This window comes from Montipora foliosa, chromosome 6 (genome assembly GCF_036669935.1).
Source record: "Montipora foliosa isolate CH-2021 chromosome 6, ASM3666993v2, whole genome shotgun sequence".
Taxonomy (NCBI): domain Eukaryota; kingdom Metazoa; phylum Cnidaria; class Anthozoa; order Scleractinia; family Acroporidae; genus Montipora; species Montipora foliosa.
In genome coordinates this window covers 69,683,759-69,701,258 of record NC_090874.1, presented here as the reverse complement: position 1 = coordinate 69,701,258, position 17,500 = coordinate 69,683,759, and the positions used below count along the sequence as shown (strand labels likewise).

The following is a 17,500-nucleotide window of genomic DNA, read 5'->3' as shown; positions in this document are numbered from 1 at the left end:
ACCAACCAACGAAAAGACAGTGACCAGCTAAAAACTAACTGTCAATATTTCAGCTGTTTTATGCTGTTATTTTTCCTAGAACAATCCATTCTCTTCAAATCTCAATTTAACAGATTCAAGCGAAAACAAGGAGAGTAGTTACTAAGGAATGACCTACAATGACCTACAATGAGCTACGATGATCTACAATGATCTACAATGACCTACAACAATAACCTACAATGAGCTACCTACCATGAACTACAACGGCCTACTTAAATGGCTTTGTTTGGGTGAGCAGAAAACATCAATTGCGCGTTGTCACGCAGTGGGTTTAGTCCATTGCATGACAGCCCATATGTTGACTGCAATTACGCATGTGAACTTGAAGGCAGAAATAAACTGCGAAAAGAACTGACCCTTGGATGGTTTTCCCTTGTTTTAAAGCTTAATTGAAACTGTACAAATACCAAGGCTTTGCTTAGCAAAGATAAAATCTTAATTGGAGCAGGAAAAAAATGAAGAGAAGATTATAAATAAATTATTCTTCCCACAATGCTTTGTTTCTTCAGAGAGCACAAGGAAATTTTTCAACTTGCACAGCAACGAGGTTTTGATTGGTTCAAAGTACAGAGTGAATTTTTTTTAATCTTTGTACTGCAAACATGCTGCAGTGCCTTCAGCGCTGCAAATGGTCTTTTATTTTAGGTCATTGTAGCTCATTGTAGGTCATAGTAGATCACTGTAGGCCATTCCTTGTTTTAGTAACTTCCGAAATAGGAGAGCCTAAAGGAGTGGTGAGAGATCAACAGGGTGAACTTTGGACACCCTGGGAGTTTCTTTATCCCGCCAAAACGACCCATTGCAAAAGCCCTTCGTATAATGTAACATAAGGGAGTTTGAATTGTTTGAATTGCGTACCGCTGCAACTTTTGTGTCAGTTTCATCGCTTTTACACTATCGCCGTTGATTAATCACAGTCATCGTTCCATATCATTCGATTGATCCTGGACTTCACGTTCTTTGCGGAATTAATGGATACACAAGAACGTACAAAGAATAACTTCATTTACTTAGAAACTATGTCAGGATAAAAGCACAAAGACGTATCGAGATCGCGAAAACATAAAACAAGAAAATAGCATTTCGAGTGAAAGTGAAATTAAAGCCATGCAAGTGACGACGGCAGCGAAAAGTTACGATACTATTTGGCTCCCAAGAAGAATTAAAAACAAGGAGGTACATCGACCCCCTTTGCCGAGTTAAACTAACTCCACGAACGTAATTTCCAACACAGAGGTCTTTTAACTCTTCTTGGAGAATTAAATTCAATCCATGATTACTCGCCAATGGGAGTTATACTAACTCTGCAAAATGACCCCAAAAGAGGAGTTAAATTTTCCTCTCATTTAGAGTTAAAATAACCCCTATAATTTAAAGTTTAAATCCTATTTTAGCCTTAAATAATTTAACTCCCCCACTGGGGAGAACAACTTTTTCGGGGATTAAAGTAACTTCTTTTTGGAGTTAAATTAACTCCGAAAAGCGTAACTCCATCATGAGGAGTTATTTCAACCCCAGTGCTGGAGTTAAAGTAAATCTTCGAAAATTACTGCGATGTTACCATATTTCCACCAATAGCAAACCTCCTCCACACCCGCATAAAAACTAGCAACACCCACAATTCCTCTATTCGCTCTGAAGAAGAGCTAACGCACGAGACGTCAGCTTTCCAAGTCGTTCATGGTGGTAATTGGACCTTTATCAACACGTTTGATAAAAAACAAATTTCGAACAAAAAAGTCCTAAAGATATCGAAGCCAAAGAAGTGACTCACTCGCTCTCACAGCCTCGCTCGTTCGTTTTGTGAAAACAAACTCGTCCGTAAATACCGTACGTCAACACTTTCCATGAAGATATCTAAATGTGAGAAACTCAGATGATTTTATTTTACATAGACTTAAAACCATAACGCATGATAAGCATAGCATAAGGTATATGGGACCACTTATCTGGTCAAAGATTATTAAACAATTAAAATGACCGAATCAGTTGACTCTTTCAAAAATCAAATTAGGAAGTTAAATCTAGCAGATACCGCAACACAAGGGTTTATTAGGGATTGCTATTTATGTAGCAACTAAGGGGATATTTTAAAATTAGGATTAAGGAATACAAAACCTAGGGAAACATCTTAGGAATCTTGGTCATGAGAATGCGGAAGAGGTAACTCGGACGGTAATATAAATAAGAGCATAAATAGTTGGGAAAGAGGTTGGGTCGGAATTACGAAAGGGTCCTATTACGTCTTTAGATAGGTGTCTCCTATTAGTTTCTTACAAGCTGATAGCGATGACACATTAATAAAGGTATTGATTGATTGAAAGGAAAACGTCGTCATATTTTCGGGCAAAAAGCAATGAGATGAGCCAAAGATTACCCAAACAGCATCAATTACAGCTTTTCATCTTATTTCAGTGTTGATCACATACTTAATTACGCCTTTCCTCTAAAATAAAATAAAAAATACTCCAGCAGAAAAAGACAACACTCAAATTTTTGCATCAATTTTATCACGTGGGACACCTACTTTTCTACTCACCATATTTTTGAGAACAATGTCTTTATTGTCAAAGGGCACCTCGCACTTGTTCTTCCCAAATGAACTGGCTCTTTCATTCTCTAAACTCGTGTGTTGACTTGAAAATCCAGGAACCTGTGTCCAAAGATATTAACCTATTATTACTCTATCGTAAGAAACTGACTAAACCCGTCTCTACCTACTAATTCTAATCCAACCTTCATTGTTTCGTCACATTCACTAATTCTCTTAACTGGCATTTCAACGTTTTTGTGCCAACTCTGCAAAACCCTTCTCCGTAAGGACACATGATAATTGCTATATTTTCAGACTATATTTTATGAAGAAATACAAGCGACATGAATTAAACCATACTTCTAATGGATGGGAAAACATTTAAAATGACGTTTCTATTAATAATAATAATAATAATAATAATAATAATAGTAATAATAATAGTAATAATAATAATAACAATAATAACTTTATTTAGACTGGTAAAAAACCGGTCAATCAATGAACTTGCTTGCTGACCAGTATAAAAATCAAAGAAATTTAAAATAGAATTAACAACAAGAAACTAAGAAATATCAAGAATGGATAAAAACTTTAAAGAACATCTAAATACTACGAAACTGGTGCTACATCTAAAAATTACAAATATCAATACAAGAGAAAAGTCTAAATACTACAAATATGGTTGGCGATATCTTTGTCCATAAAGTAAGTAAATGGACTATACTTCAACTGTGTAAGTGTCTTTTCCTCTCAACTGTCTTGGCCGTGTGTTCCAGCCCCTGGCAGCCGAGAATTTGAATGAGGTCTGTCCACACTTAGTTTTAACTAAAGGTAGATCTAGATCTGAGAGATCGACAATGTCTTTGTGATCGTTTTTCTAAGTAACCTTCCAACTGCATGGTGCAGTTAATGTTGTCAATAATTTTGTACACATACGTACTGCAACCAAATAAAACGGCATCTGCTGCGAGGTGATAATAACAACAATTTAGTACGCATGCTGAGTACATATCTTACGGTCGGCATTTGATATTGTTCGCATGGCCTGATTTTGCAGGCGTTCTAAGCGTTGGGCGTTATCCTCACTGCATTCGGCCCATACTACACAACTACACAGTCTGCTTATAGATTCTAAGTAAAATATCGCGACTAAGGAAAGATGTAAATTCTGTTAAGCAATTCAAGATTACAAAGAGGTTACAAGTTTATTCCACTCTGTGCGTAATTAGACAACGTTCGGATTCGACACTACCACACCACACATATAGGCTTCTCTTTTTGGTAATAGTCTGTTGGGGCTAGTTAGAGGCTAAAGTAGTTTTCATCGTTATTCAAACGCTCTACCATTATAAAAATAATGATGTCAGTGATAAAACGTCAATCCTGGGAAAAACATTTCCCTTTTAACTTTAACATCTGCTCTTCGGGAGAATAAAACAAAACCAAGATGAGCTTTGGTAAACAATATAAATGGTATCAATTTCATCAACACATCACTGATCAAGTAAAACCTCTCATTCTTTTTCTTGTTGTAAAAAAATCATTCAACCAACCTTATCATCGACGTGGCTGTGACAGTCATGTTTTGTACCAATTTTGCGCCTGAGCCCTAAATGCATCAGGGTTTCAAACAGGTAAAATATATAGATAGCTCCCAGCACTACCGTAGCCTTCCACATAAACGACCCCTCCTCTCCATGTGCATGAAGACCAAATGACTGATCAGAGATAAAATTAAATTGAGAGTTAGCAAAAACCAATCCAAAACACATACGTATAATTTATCCCCAGGTCGAAATTACAGCAGCCATTTTCAACACACTCTCTCAATAATTATTCCTGGGGGTTAAATTATTGAACTATTAACCTACTGCAAGCTGTTTCTTAGTTAAACTATTGGCCCGATGTGTTAGCCTGGCAAGGGTTAGGGTCAGAAATTCATGCCAGAAATTACGTTCTACGACGGTTTCACTCTAACGAACAGAAGCGTCTCGTTGGGTGCCCCCGGTGAATTGTACGCATATTTTTGCGCCTGAATTTAACAATAGAGTCATATCATACAGTTACTATACAAACTGAACCTCTAGTAGAGACCTTATTAAACAAAGACCCATGCCGTTTTTCATGAGGCTTTGTTCATTTAGAAGTAAACAAAATACTTCGCTCACAGTTTTAATAAACTTTAAGAGAGTGACCAAAGAAAAGAAAAAAATTGGGATCTCGTGATCACTGTCAAGCCAGGCACATTTTCAAGTCGTGAAAAATCATCTCATTAAAGATTTTCTTGTTCTCGTTGGTTTATTATTTTATTTCTTATAAACAGTGTAATTGGTAAACTCTAATTTATGATGGCCTGGTTTGAGCAGTGTGCTTTAAAATTGACAGTAATAATCTTGAATAACTAATAAAATATGAAACCATCAATAGTGACCTATACATACAGTTCATGGTAATGTAAGGGAACATGTTTTTGCAGTATGAACATATAACTAAGGTAGCCAAAATCACATAGAATCTATACATTAAGGCCCCGTTTATATAGAGAAAAGTTGTCCCGGGTAGAAGGGTCATACGCCTACCCGAGCTACCCTGGGCGAGCCACCTTTTCTTACCTCTCCTTATAAAAAGTGGCTCCTCTGGAAGTGTGACCCGCCTAGCCGTGTCACCCTTTTTCGATGGGAGGGTCACCGTCCTAGCCGGGCCAACTTTTCTTCTCATAAACACTTTGGCTCGGTCTACCGGGACAACTCCACTGAAATTGAAGGCCGTGTTTTATCTTTAAAACAAACAAGTTAAATCTAAGTAAAGAGTGACCGGTGTGAATGATTTTTTAACAAATATAAATCCAGCGGAAAGAGGGATCTTGAAGCAATGATATGTTAAGCAGAGCCAATGACTAATTTATTAGGATTAACTTTGACTCGGTCAACCAGGACAACTTTACTCATGTAAACGGTCGTGAGAAGTTGGCCCGGTAAGTCGGGTGACCCTTGAACCCGGAGTAGCTTTCTCCATATAAACGGGGCCTTAGACAGAAAAATATTTTTCCAATGAATGTCACTTTAATCTACGCTCTTAGATTATTACGTATTCAGTGTATTCAGAACAGTGCGGCAAGATTAGTAGTGCAAGCGAGCAAATTTGATCATGTCACTCCAGTTTTGATAGAATTCCACTGGCTTACCGTCCGTTTCCGAATTATTTTTAAGATATTGCTCATGGTGTACAAGTGCTTGCATGATATGGCTCCCCCATACTTGACTAACGTCATAAAACTGAGAAAAACGTCACGTTCTTCAATCCAATCTTTCAAGAAAGATTTGGTTTTAATTGATCTTTAATGAAAAATGACATTTTATTACTGCTTTTATATAAGTTTGATATTTATTTTCTCTTATTGTGAAGCGCCATGAATTTTTGATGTGAGCGCCATACAAGTTTTATTATTATTATTATTATTATTATTATTAAACTGTTTTCCATTCACCAAACTTTTCACGTATCTGACGTCTTTGCCACACGTCATAAGGGGCCACACGGAAGCTTCATTGTAAACAAAGTTCATAAAACATGTGCGCAGAAGTTTTGGACAGCTTCAAAAAGTATGTTCCTCCCAAGATAAAGATGTATGGTATGCTCTTCCCATAGATTGAACTGGCAGGCTGACTTCACTTCAACAGACTTATCTGATTAGAGTTTAATGTGAAGTGCTAGTTTTGTACCCCATATGAACCATGTGAGCGTTAGCCCTACTAATGGAAATGGGCCCACACAAAGACCAAGAAAAACTCTGACCAGGGTGGGAATTGAACCCACGACCCTCGGGTTAGATCCCCGCTGCTCTACCGACTTAGCTGCAAGGTCTGACATGAGCAACCAAGTCAGAGATTTTCTCTGTCCTTGTGTGGGCCCATTTCCATTAGTAGGGCTACCGCTCACATGGTTCATGGAGTACAAAACTAGCACTTCAAATTACACTCTAATCAGTTAAGTCTGTTGAAATATAAGTGCTACACGGTCAACGTTTGTAAAAACGTAACCCTTCCTTGACTTTACTTCAGCCTCGTGGCTTCCGAAACGAAATGAATGAATGAATTCTAAATTCGACATGGGTTGCTAAGTTGCCACACCTAACTCCTAAAGGATGTTTAAATTTTCTCGAGTCCACATAATTCTATTTTGCAATGCAAAATACAATACACTTCTCTTATTTAAGAATATGATAAGTGTACTTACATGAGGCAACAAATGAAGCAAGCTATCGGCAGCAAGCGACCCCACAGCAAGTCCTACTAACATGTCCAAGACCTTCTTGTAAAGTTTCTTTCCAATGAATGGTATAGTGGCCACACCTGCCAGAGATGTCACGCTAATCAACGTCACAGAGACAAGGCCATAACCCCAAACTAAAGGATAGAGCAACAAATTGTCAGTACAACCATGCAAAAAAAATAATTCTAAGCGCAAGAAGCGAGCCAGAGATGCTAATCATGGTCACAGAGACAAGGCCATAACCCCAAACTAACGCATAGAGCAAGAAATTGTCAGTGTAATCATGCAAAAAATAATTTTAAGGAGAAGAAGCGAGCCATTTGCAAGTGTTCAGAGTCAGGTTTTGAGCTCACAAGTCGCCAATATGATCATCATCATCATCATATTCTTTATTTAAACACGATAGGGTTTAAAGCTCAGAGCTTGTGGGGTCGTGTAAACAATATTTATTTCCAGGAATTTTCTAGATATTATTCATTTCATTATGTCCACCCTGACTCCAGCTTCGATAACCAGTTTGCGGAGCATCGCATAGCATAGGCTACCCCAGATTTATAATGGGAGAGAGGCCTCGAGCAACCGTACTCTGTTAAGAGTATGTTAGGGTGCATCGTGTTAATGAAATCAAATAATAAAAGTGTATCTTGTTCCTTCTCAAATACACAAAACGTGCCATCAACGTATCGTCGATAAAAAAAATTTTGGACGCCTTGTAGTTCTCCAACCAAATATTTCCCTTGTGGCTCAAAAAAGATTGGCTAAGGCAGGAGCAAGTGGGGATCCCATAGCCACACCATCAACGTTATCGTAAAACAAACCTTTGAATAACAAATGTCTTTGAAAAGTAGCGAGGTGGAAAAGGCTTTTAGGCTCAGTGGTACTCAGCTTAAGGGTGCCCCAGGGGAAGACTTCCCCATCGCCGCACAAACATGACACGAACTAAAACGCTCTTCGATGGCCGAAACCAGTCCGGCCACCAAAAATAATCTTGATGCAAGTTATCCAACAGGCGAATCAAGTGTCCAACGTGCCACCAAGCGTTCAGAACGTCGGACGGGTTCGGGAGGTTCCACCACCACATTGGAAGGCATCGACGACGCAGTTGGATAGGCGCGAAGCGAGAGATTGTCCAATGGAGCGGCCGTCTGCGACAGGTGTAATCCCGACGACGACGGTAAGGCAAGAGGAACGAATAAAGTCAAATGATCCAAACCCTTTCTCAAATAGGAATGTGTGGGAGGTCGGAGCACATACTTACTTACGAGCCACGGGTAGTGTCGGTCGCCGTACTATGAAGTAAGCACGAACAGTGATGTCTTTGTGCCGATCACACGCCATCACTGCCAACGTGCCTGTGGGTTAGAGAAGATCGTAGGGGGCACAAAGTTGCTCCTCGATGCTCTGCTGCTGCTCTTCCCTCTGGCGGAATTGCTTCGCCGGTATCGTCTTTCATTCATTTGTTTGCGATGGCTGGCTCGACATACCCTCCTCCTTTCAAGGATTCGATGGCAATGGGTGCAGTAATACCGTCGGTTGATCTCCAGGCGATGGCGTTGCTTTAATGGTTCTCGGTGGGTCTTCCGATAGCGTCGTTACCTCTCGCGGACTTGTTCGCGATACTGGGCTCGGTACACCCTCTGCCTCTGACAAATTTGCTCGCGATGAGCCTGCTAATACTGTCGCTGAAATTCACAGAGTTGTTGGCGATGGGTGGTCCAATACCGACGTACACATTTCACGAACTCGTTCTCGATGTCGTTGGTAATACCGACGCTTTTGTCCCCGCATCTGTTTGCGATACAATTGTTCACGTTCCAGATCCCCCTGGCCTCACTTTCTCTCGATGTGCTGGACTCGTCGCCTCCGTGCTTGGGCTAAGAGATCTTGGTCGTCCTCGTGCACGGACAAAGTTCCTGTCAACGTCAAGGGCTGGGGAGGGGATCATTTCCGACGTCTCTGAGCTTGCACCAACAGATCCCGATGCTCTTCATGCACAGCCAGGGTGTCAGTCAAGGTTTTGCCAGCATCGATGTCATCTCTTCTCGTTGATTTGCTGGCGATGAGCGTGATAGCTATGACGGTTTCTTTCGTTAAGTTTCTCCCGGTGTCGTTCTTCTTACCGACGGTAAGATACGAAGAATTACACCGCGCAGGTAACAGACCATCACTACTGGCCGGATGCGCGCCGATGCCCAAGATGTTGGAGGTTTCACGACGTTCGAGGTTTTTGGACATACTTGTAAATGGACGTTCCGAAGAGCATGTGTAAATAACAAAATATTTGAAAATAACAAAGAAAGAGACGACATCATAAATGTTAAAATAAAAGAAATTATTTAGTCGAAAAAAAAGAAAGCGATACGGGAGTGTCGGTGGTTTGGCTTGGTAGCCACGGGCATCGGGGCTTGTAGGAATTGTCGGGTCCGCTCGTGGTTGATGTAGAAGGTATCGCGATCCAGTCCCACTCTGGCCACGCATCCATTGCGCGAAACGACCTTGGGACAATGATGACGTAAGGGAGCTCGGTAATGACCACAGGAACCCACGGCGCTGAGGCGTGACAGATCGTCAAATTTCGAGCCACCCAAAGGTTCTGAATTGATGTTGGGAATCCCCCAGCTGGTGAGCCATCGTCGTTTGATCATCCTCCCTTTGAAAGCCAGCAATGGACAACAAGGGATCTTGTGTTGCTCGGTGTCGGACATCCACAGATAACTTGCTGGCGACATGGTACGAACCATGTGAATAATACTGGAGCCCTTGGACGTGCTGGGTGCAATAAGTGGCGGTACGTCGATCTTTGGTCGAGAGATCAGGCCACAGTACCGAAGGTTTGTAATGAAGGGCACCTACATCTTTTCCCATCCAATCACATGAAAAAAATTGACGCCCCGTAGCAAATCCTTTCAGGTCGATCACCAAACACAATTTATCTAAGAGGCATGTCCTTGTCACGTCTCCAAACTCTTGGTTTGATGGTTTGGGTAAGGACGCCTCTTTTTATACAAGATCAAGTGCACAACCTTTTGGATCGTGAGTCAAATCCTGAGAAGAAAACGAAGAAGATGATGATGAATACGTCTTGGGAGTACGGAGACTATTCGCCCGCAAGATACGCGTGTCCTGAAAAGAACAAAGAAGAGAAACCCCCTACCAAACGTTCTCGTGCGAGTTAGAGAAACAAAAAGGATGACGACGCGGTCTGCTCACCAAAACTTACTAGGAAGCCCGCCAGAAAGCCATGGAACAGAGACAAGAAAAAGAAAGAAGAAGAGGCCGAACTGAATGCAGCCACTCAAGAGTTGGACGCGTTGCTGGTGTCCGTACCATGCTTGGATGACTTGCCCTCGTACGAGGAGATGATGAGAACAGAACCGTTGCCAACACCAGAGGTGAAGCTGAGGCCAGCAGCACCTGGGCACCTGGAACCTGGGGAGGTCTTGGTACCCTTGATCGTACCCATAGAGCCAGTGGTGGACAGGATTCCTGCATGGCTTGCCGTGGTGACTGCCCCTACCATACCACCACTGCCACCATCCCCAGACCCAGAGTACCAACCTGTCTTGTATCCGTTTCACGACACGCCTTTGCGCGAGTGACCCTCCAAGACCAACGTGTACTGCCGAGATTTTGACAACACCTGTCCGTTCTGGGTGATGGGTCATGACAGAGCCTACGTGTGGATGACCGGGGTCCTACACCAATTCCATCACAACATTAAGAAAGGACAAATCCTGTCGGTTCTTCCACAGGTTGGACAGCCCGTGTTCGGAACAGACCTTTACACACCGACTGGAAGAGTCCAGAAAACGAGGTTGGGTGAACGAAGGGGAGGAAGTGGACCCTCATCAAGCCCGAAAAAAAGCCTGGCTGGTGGAACACGAGAACAAAATGGTGGTGATACCTGTGCCTAGTCTGCCTCAGGAAAAGTTGAAGTCGGAGCTAGAAACAGATGCGAGAAAGCGGAGAATGCTGAGCCACAAGAAGAAGCTGCGTGACTGAGACCAGTTGGAGTGGAAGGTGTGACGATCCATTTATCCAATCCACCTAGCATCTTTATCAATTCCCGACATAGCCAGGTGATCAAACTCCAACGAACTCGTCGTCCGACTTCGGGATAAGGGATTTGGGTCAAATGGGTGATGGCCGCTTCCAACAGAAGTCGTCTGAGCTCAGCCCACAACATTCTCGAAATAACACATATTTTAAGTTTCCAGCTTTCATTTACACCTTATCGACCTGAATCTCATTATCTTTTAATTGACAAAAACACAAGAGTAACAGTCCAAGTGTAATGGGGATGGTCTGGGTTAGAGTTAGGGTAAGGGACGGATTTCCCACCCAAGAACATGGCCGAATTCGAAGCCATGAAAGGAGGGTTTGACTATAAGTGGAGCCATTTTGTCGTCTACCCGTCTACCCTGACGACGACCCTCGACCCCGAACGCGCTTACGTCGCATGGCAAACCCTTGAAAAGAGTCATCCGCAGGAAGTCCCGACCATTCTGGTGCGGATGAGACATTGGCTCGTCACCAAAACATGTCGAAACGCAAGCGCCGCTGCGATGCCACCAGCCCCGTCGTGAGTGTGTACACGGCCGACACCGGGTGCCTTGAGTGGCGTGGCCCAGTACGCCCAGGGTCAAGGGGAAATTGGCTTACACATTGCATCGTCCTTTCAACAACGGTTCGAGACGCTCCCGGTCTTGGTGTTTCACAAGGATGAGCGATGGCAACCCGATCTGGTGAGATGCAACCTCTGAAACGATGGAATGGAGGGAATTGCTATGTCTTGATGGTCATCGACGTGTCGTCCAAATACGTATGGACCGTCCCAGTGAATAACAAGACGTGCACGGCCGTGACTCGAGCCTTTGAGACGATTTTACGACAAGGATAAAAAGCCCAACGTTTACAGACTGATCTGGGCAAAGATTGTTACAATGCGACGTTTCATCCGATGTTGGAACGAGAAGGTAGCCATCACTTTTCGACACATGGAGATGTCAAAGCCGCGGTGGTGGAATGGTTCAATCATACTTTGAAAAAACGTATGTATCGGTATTTTATCGCTCGAAATATCCCCAACGTATCACGGTGTCTTACCCCAAGTGTTGAATGGATACAACCAGAGTCAGCAAGAAACATAGACCTTTCAAGAAAGGGTATCTACGAGAATGGACGGAAGAGGTCTATTTCATCGAACGTGTGTTACCCAGACCCGTGGTTATGTATAAACTTAAGGAATGGGACGGGACAGGGCGTGTTCCTGCTTCATACGCCAACGGCTTCAGAGAACCCCAAAGACATCCTCGTGCATTCTGTTACCAGTTCATTCCGAAATAAGAATGCTAATGGGTACTTTTGCATGTACTCGTTTGAGTACCACGACGTCCATGGATCTCGGAGTCGGAGAAGGAATGGTACTGTCCGAGCCAAAGACCTGACAACTTTGTCGACTGGTGTGGAATTGGTGAAGAAGATCATTCATACGTTGGAACAACAGATCCTGGACACGTTGCCAGTGAGGAAGACGTTGTACAAGAACGTGACGGTAGGATCAAAGACCATGAGGAGAAAGACAGCCGTCACGATCCGATGGGACAGGGACAACTTAGTGATGAACAATACTGACATCTTGACTGAATCGGTCAAATGTATGTATTTTGGATTTACCGCGGAAATGGCCCGGAATATGGGTTGGTTGACATACTATACGACGTCGTTTAATGAGGTGGCTCACGTCTAATCAGGTCCTACTCTATTGCTAGAACCGCAAGACAAGAAAGGACCCAGAGTGGACTTAACGAAAGAATAATTTTACGATGGAGCCGTATACAAAGAATTTCCGACCACTTTCGTCAAGCGACCTGTACGTGAACCTGATCGAAAGTCAGTGGGTGGATCAGACCTATGACGAACTGCTCGAGATCGTCGCCTATAAAAACGAGGGGATGTGGTGGGAACCTCGACATATCGAGTATCATTGTCTCTGAGGATCCAGGGTCGAGATCGTACAAGTTCGTGTGACCGAAGTGGACCGAAGTGGACCGAAGTCGGGTGTTGTTTCCTACAGGTAAAGTGCTTCCCGTCCGATTGCATTTTTGTCGCTTCATGGAACCGGTGGTTTTACTCAGTGACGTGTCGCTGGAGTTTCCCAAGAATACCAGCAGTGCTTTCAAAGTCTGTTTACCGCATCCCGTCTAATTTGATGGCAACTGAGAAGTCGGTCTGGTGTCTGTCTCCGTGCCCTACCGGGAAATCTGGAACTGAATGAACTGTTCGATCCAACCAATGACACACTGGCAAGAGTTAAGTATAATGTTAAGCATACACCAGGGAATACCCACACGCTGGAAACGAAAACGGTCGTGACGTTCTCGTCGAAAATCAAACAGCCATCGGTGGACAAGGTCGGGTTCATGAAAGCCCTCATTGCCGAGGTAGAATAGCAGATCACTACGAGACTCGAAGGCATTAGTGGTGGGATAGTCGAGGACGCAAAATGGCCAGACTTTCGTTGGGAAGAAGAGGATGCTGTGACGGAGAGAAAAGTTTTGGCGGACATTAAATCGTTGCGTGAGGATATGAAGTCCAAGAATCCACAGCTTTTCGCACAGGATGGATCACGAACTGGCATATAACCGCCAAGAGAATGACCAAGGTGGAAACGACCGAATTTACAGGGGGACCTTTAAGGGTCATGTACCCCGGGGCAGGAGTCGTTTTGATACAATGATACAATACTTTATTCAAGAGATAAAAAAAATTAAAGTTACAAATTATCTCTCGAAAGGGGATATCTAGAGGTCAACCCTGTATAAAAGACTCCCCAAAATAAAAGATGAAAAGGTTAAATCTAGAATCTAAAACGTTATATACAGGTAATTAAAACTGTTTACAATCGTATTAATCAATATTCATATAAATCCTTAATCTGTTGCAAAATAAAGTCAGCGATCCTGCGTGTACAACATCTTTAGGCAAGTTATTCCACATGTTAAAGACCGTACAAAGAAAGAATATTTGTAGCAATTAACGATGGCAACTTTTACATGGAGCTTATAATCATGATTTGCTCTAGTTCGATTACATTTAGTAAGTTCAAAAAAGTCCGAAAAAGAAAGGCTATCTATTCCCAAAAATATCTTGCAGCACTGGACTAGATATAAGAACTCTCTACGTTTCTCCGCCACTTCAGTAAGCGGCAGTGGTCTTCATAGCTCATTTCTCCGCGCTTTTGCTTTGACGCCAACTGTAATGCTCTTCTTTGGACTTTTACCAAGAACGTCTTACCAACGACTTAAAGAGGCAAGAAAACGCGTACCGTTTATCGTTTCCAAGTGATCGCCTAATTATACCTAACACTTAGTTCGCCGCCTTTTTTACTATGTAGGAACGTGTTTACCCCAAGATAGATCGTAGTTTAGTGTGACCCCTAGGTCCTTGGCACTTTCAACAGATTTTAGTTGTGTACCTGTGTACCTAGGCTGTAACTTGGCTGAGATCTGTCTCTACTGTGCGTTACACGCATGACTTCACATTTTGCGGGATTAAAAAGCAGCTGCCACTTGTTAGCTTAATTTATTCAGGTCAAGCTGTACGGCTAGTATATCCTTATCAGGCTCATTGATCGTGTGGTAGATTTTGGTGTCATCAGCGTAGATTTTTTGACTGTTGATGTTATGTTTGCCGAAATATCATTTATATAGATAATAAATAAGATTGGGCCGAGTATTGTTCCTTGGGGCACGCCTGAAATCACGGGTGACCAGTCTGAACAATTGCCCCTTACCACGACACGCTGCCTTCTATTCGTCAAGAAATTTCTAATCCACAGTAGTAGAGAGCCATCTATCCCATGCCGCTGTAGTTTCAGCAACAAACGCTCATGTGGCACACTGTCAAAAGCCTTAGGGAGATCTAAGAAGATGATATCCGTTTGCAGCGAGCGATTCCTAGCCTTTCCCCAGTCGTTATAACATGTAAGTCAGGTCGTGGACTGGAAGTTTACGAATCTCAATCAGGGCTTCAAGATGCCGTCACCTCGATGTCACATACATTGCTTGTGTATTCGGACGTGGTGGGCACATTCAATGGTTACCCTTGCGTCGCCCTTACTTGGACGTGATCGAAGTCAGTTTGGCCGAAAGTAATGGAAGCCTGGCCTTACTTTGGAAAAGGCAAAACCATCGTCACCTTTCAGTTTCGACGACAAGGTGACGGGAACGTATAAAAACCAGCACACCCTAAGGGTAGAAAGGACACATCATGAGAGGTGGCAGTCTGACGCAGTATGTTTCCCGCCCTTCGTGGTCAGGACGGGAATGGGTTCATGGAGGAACTGATCAAGATCGCAGCACCCATCGTGCTGGAATCCTTACAATCGGTTCTCAGTGCCACGTCAAGTGGACTGTCTCTGGGGGCTACAGGGCAGGTCATTGGACAAACCTTGAGACGGTTCTTAAACGAAAAGCCGGTGATATCCTGAAAGCCGTTATGAAAGCCAGAGGACAGTATGGCTATAAAAAAGCCAAACGTCGTGTGTCAGATATCTTTGGACGAAAATGAGAGCGTTCGTGGCTCAATCGCGTCCGCTTTGACATCGTGCATGGAGCCGATATTGGACGACCACCAGTATAAAACTAACGGACCATCCCCGTCAGTACGGTGGTTGGTTGAGCAGAGCGGTGCTACGACCTCCCGAGTACACCTTGGTACAATCCTTAGTACGACGATTACAACCCAAAAGACAAAGAAGGAGGCGATGAGTTTGAACGTATTTACAGCTCCGTCGGCCGACGTGACCGTGAAAGGTTATCGAGACGTCTCATACAGTCAGTCCAGTACGGGCATCACGCCCATATCGTTTCGGTTGGGGTCCTGGACGATTTTGTCGATTTGAACCAAAGTTATTAAACAATTAGACCCGTAGCCCCTCCGGGCTACGGGTCAATAGCTCATGAGGCGAAGCCGAATGGGCTATTGACCCGTGGCGCTTGAGGGCGAAGGGTCTAATTGTTCTAGTATCACCCAACTAATCGGAAGGAAAAGACAATAATAAAGTTAGCAAATGCAAGTTGAAAATATATTTATTTGGGAATAAAACGAAAGAAATGGCGTCACGCTCTTCGCTACTTGAGGACTATTACTAATAGTCCTCTAGTAGCGTAGCCAATAAAAATGCAGCATTTGCATTAGTCCACTAGTTGGGTCATACTAATTGGAAATAGACCTGGGTTTGAACTCGAACTCGACCAACGGTATTGTGGCCGATGCAAACAGTGCTTCACATGCTACCAACACCAAGTTTATCTGGGTCACAGCCTCTTCAAGCAGATGAAGTTCCGGTTCAATGGGACCTTGATAAGCGAAAAGACCGACATGTATACCTACATGGCCTTTTTGGAAACGATACTGAACTACAACCGAGACGAAGGGGAAACCTTGCTAGCACCTCAAGGTTGGGTGAGTTATTTAGATGTGACAGAACAGTTGGCATCCACTGGAGCCGACGATGGCATTTGCACCATGGACGGATGGCAGTACAATCAGACCACGGTCTTCAAGACGTACACCAAACCGTTCTACAGCAAAATAAAGTCACTTTGATCGTGCATCCCCATCTGGAAGCCTTTCGATGGCGACAAGTCCTGCATCTCTTTGACAAGTGCATGCAACGACCCTACGGGTATATAATGATGGATCTTCATCCAGCCTCAGACGATCGATTCCGGTTGTTCAGTTACCTAACGCAGCGGGCAGGTCCTTTGGAAGTGTTTGAGCACCTGTGAGTACCTCATCCTCGTCGCATGCCGGATCACCTTACCACCAAGTCCAGTGGGAAAGCAATCCCTAACCCTAACCCTAAACTCTTAAGTATCAACAGGAACGTCAACAACGCAGAGAACGGGCTCTAGACCTAAGTGAACAGTTTACCATGGCCGAACAGATCCCAGCCGGCATGAGGTCCATTTGAGACATGACCCCTTGCACGCCACCGGCAGGCCTGGGGCTACGCAGGGGTGATATGCTCGAGTATTTTCTGGAGACTAACTGATGATGCATTCATTGTTGCACTGAAGAATTTTCCCAAGCCAACGGGTTCACGTTCAACGCGATTACAGTATTTCCGATCAAGATTTACAAGATTAGGCAGCCAGTGGTCCTTCGACCCGTGCTTCCTAGCAGTGGAGGCAGCAGGCGTGGTCGTCAGGGACGCGGCGGTGGTGGCGGTTCTCCCGGCAGCAGCAATGGTGGTTCTTCCAGACGTGGACCGCCCAGTGAATTAAGTGGAGGCAGTCGACGGGAAAGATGGCGAATTAGTCACGACGGATTACGACGTCAAATAGAGATGCTAGCTCACGACGCAGGTCTACGCACAGACAGACGTCGCATCCACCATACCAATACGGCGACGTCCGTTTACGAAGATGGAGGCACACCCACCATAAGACGCACGTCGTCACGGATCAGGAAACCCATAAAATAGATGAGGATGAATATCAAGAATTCATTCATCATCATCATCATACCTAAACGAAGAGGACGTAAAAGAACCCAATGTGGTGGAGTGATGCCTGCTGCAGAGCCACCAAGAAAGCGGCTGACGTAGTGAGAAAAGCTATTCCTTCGACCCAGCACGTCTTT

General features: G+C 43.7%; 1 protein-coding gene across 1 annotated transcript in view; it reads right to left on the bottom strand.

Annotated features, from left to right (window-relative positions):
• The window catches only part of LOC138005965 (metal cation symporter ZIP14-like), a 72,867-nt gene that overhangs the window by 22,240 nt on the left and 33,127 nt on the right, over positions 1-17,500 (bottom strand). The window contains exons 5-7 of the mRNA XM_068852129.1: positions 6,815-6,984; positions 4,132-4,296; positions 2,582-2,695 (exon numbers count right to left, since the gene is read on the bottom strand). Of these exons, the coding sequence (XP_068708230.1) occupies positions 2,582-2,695; positions 4,132-4,296; positions 6,815-6,984 (449 nt within the window). The remainder of the gene's footprint in view (positions 1-2,581; positions 2,696-4,131; positions 4,297-6,814; positions 6,985-17,500) is intronic.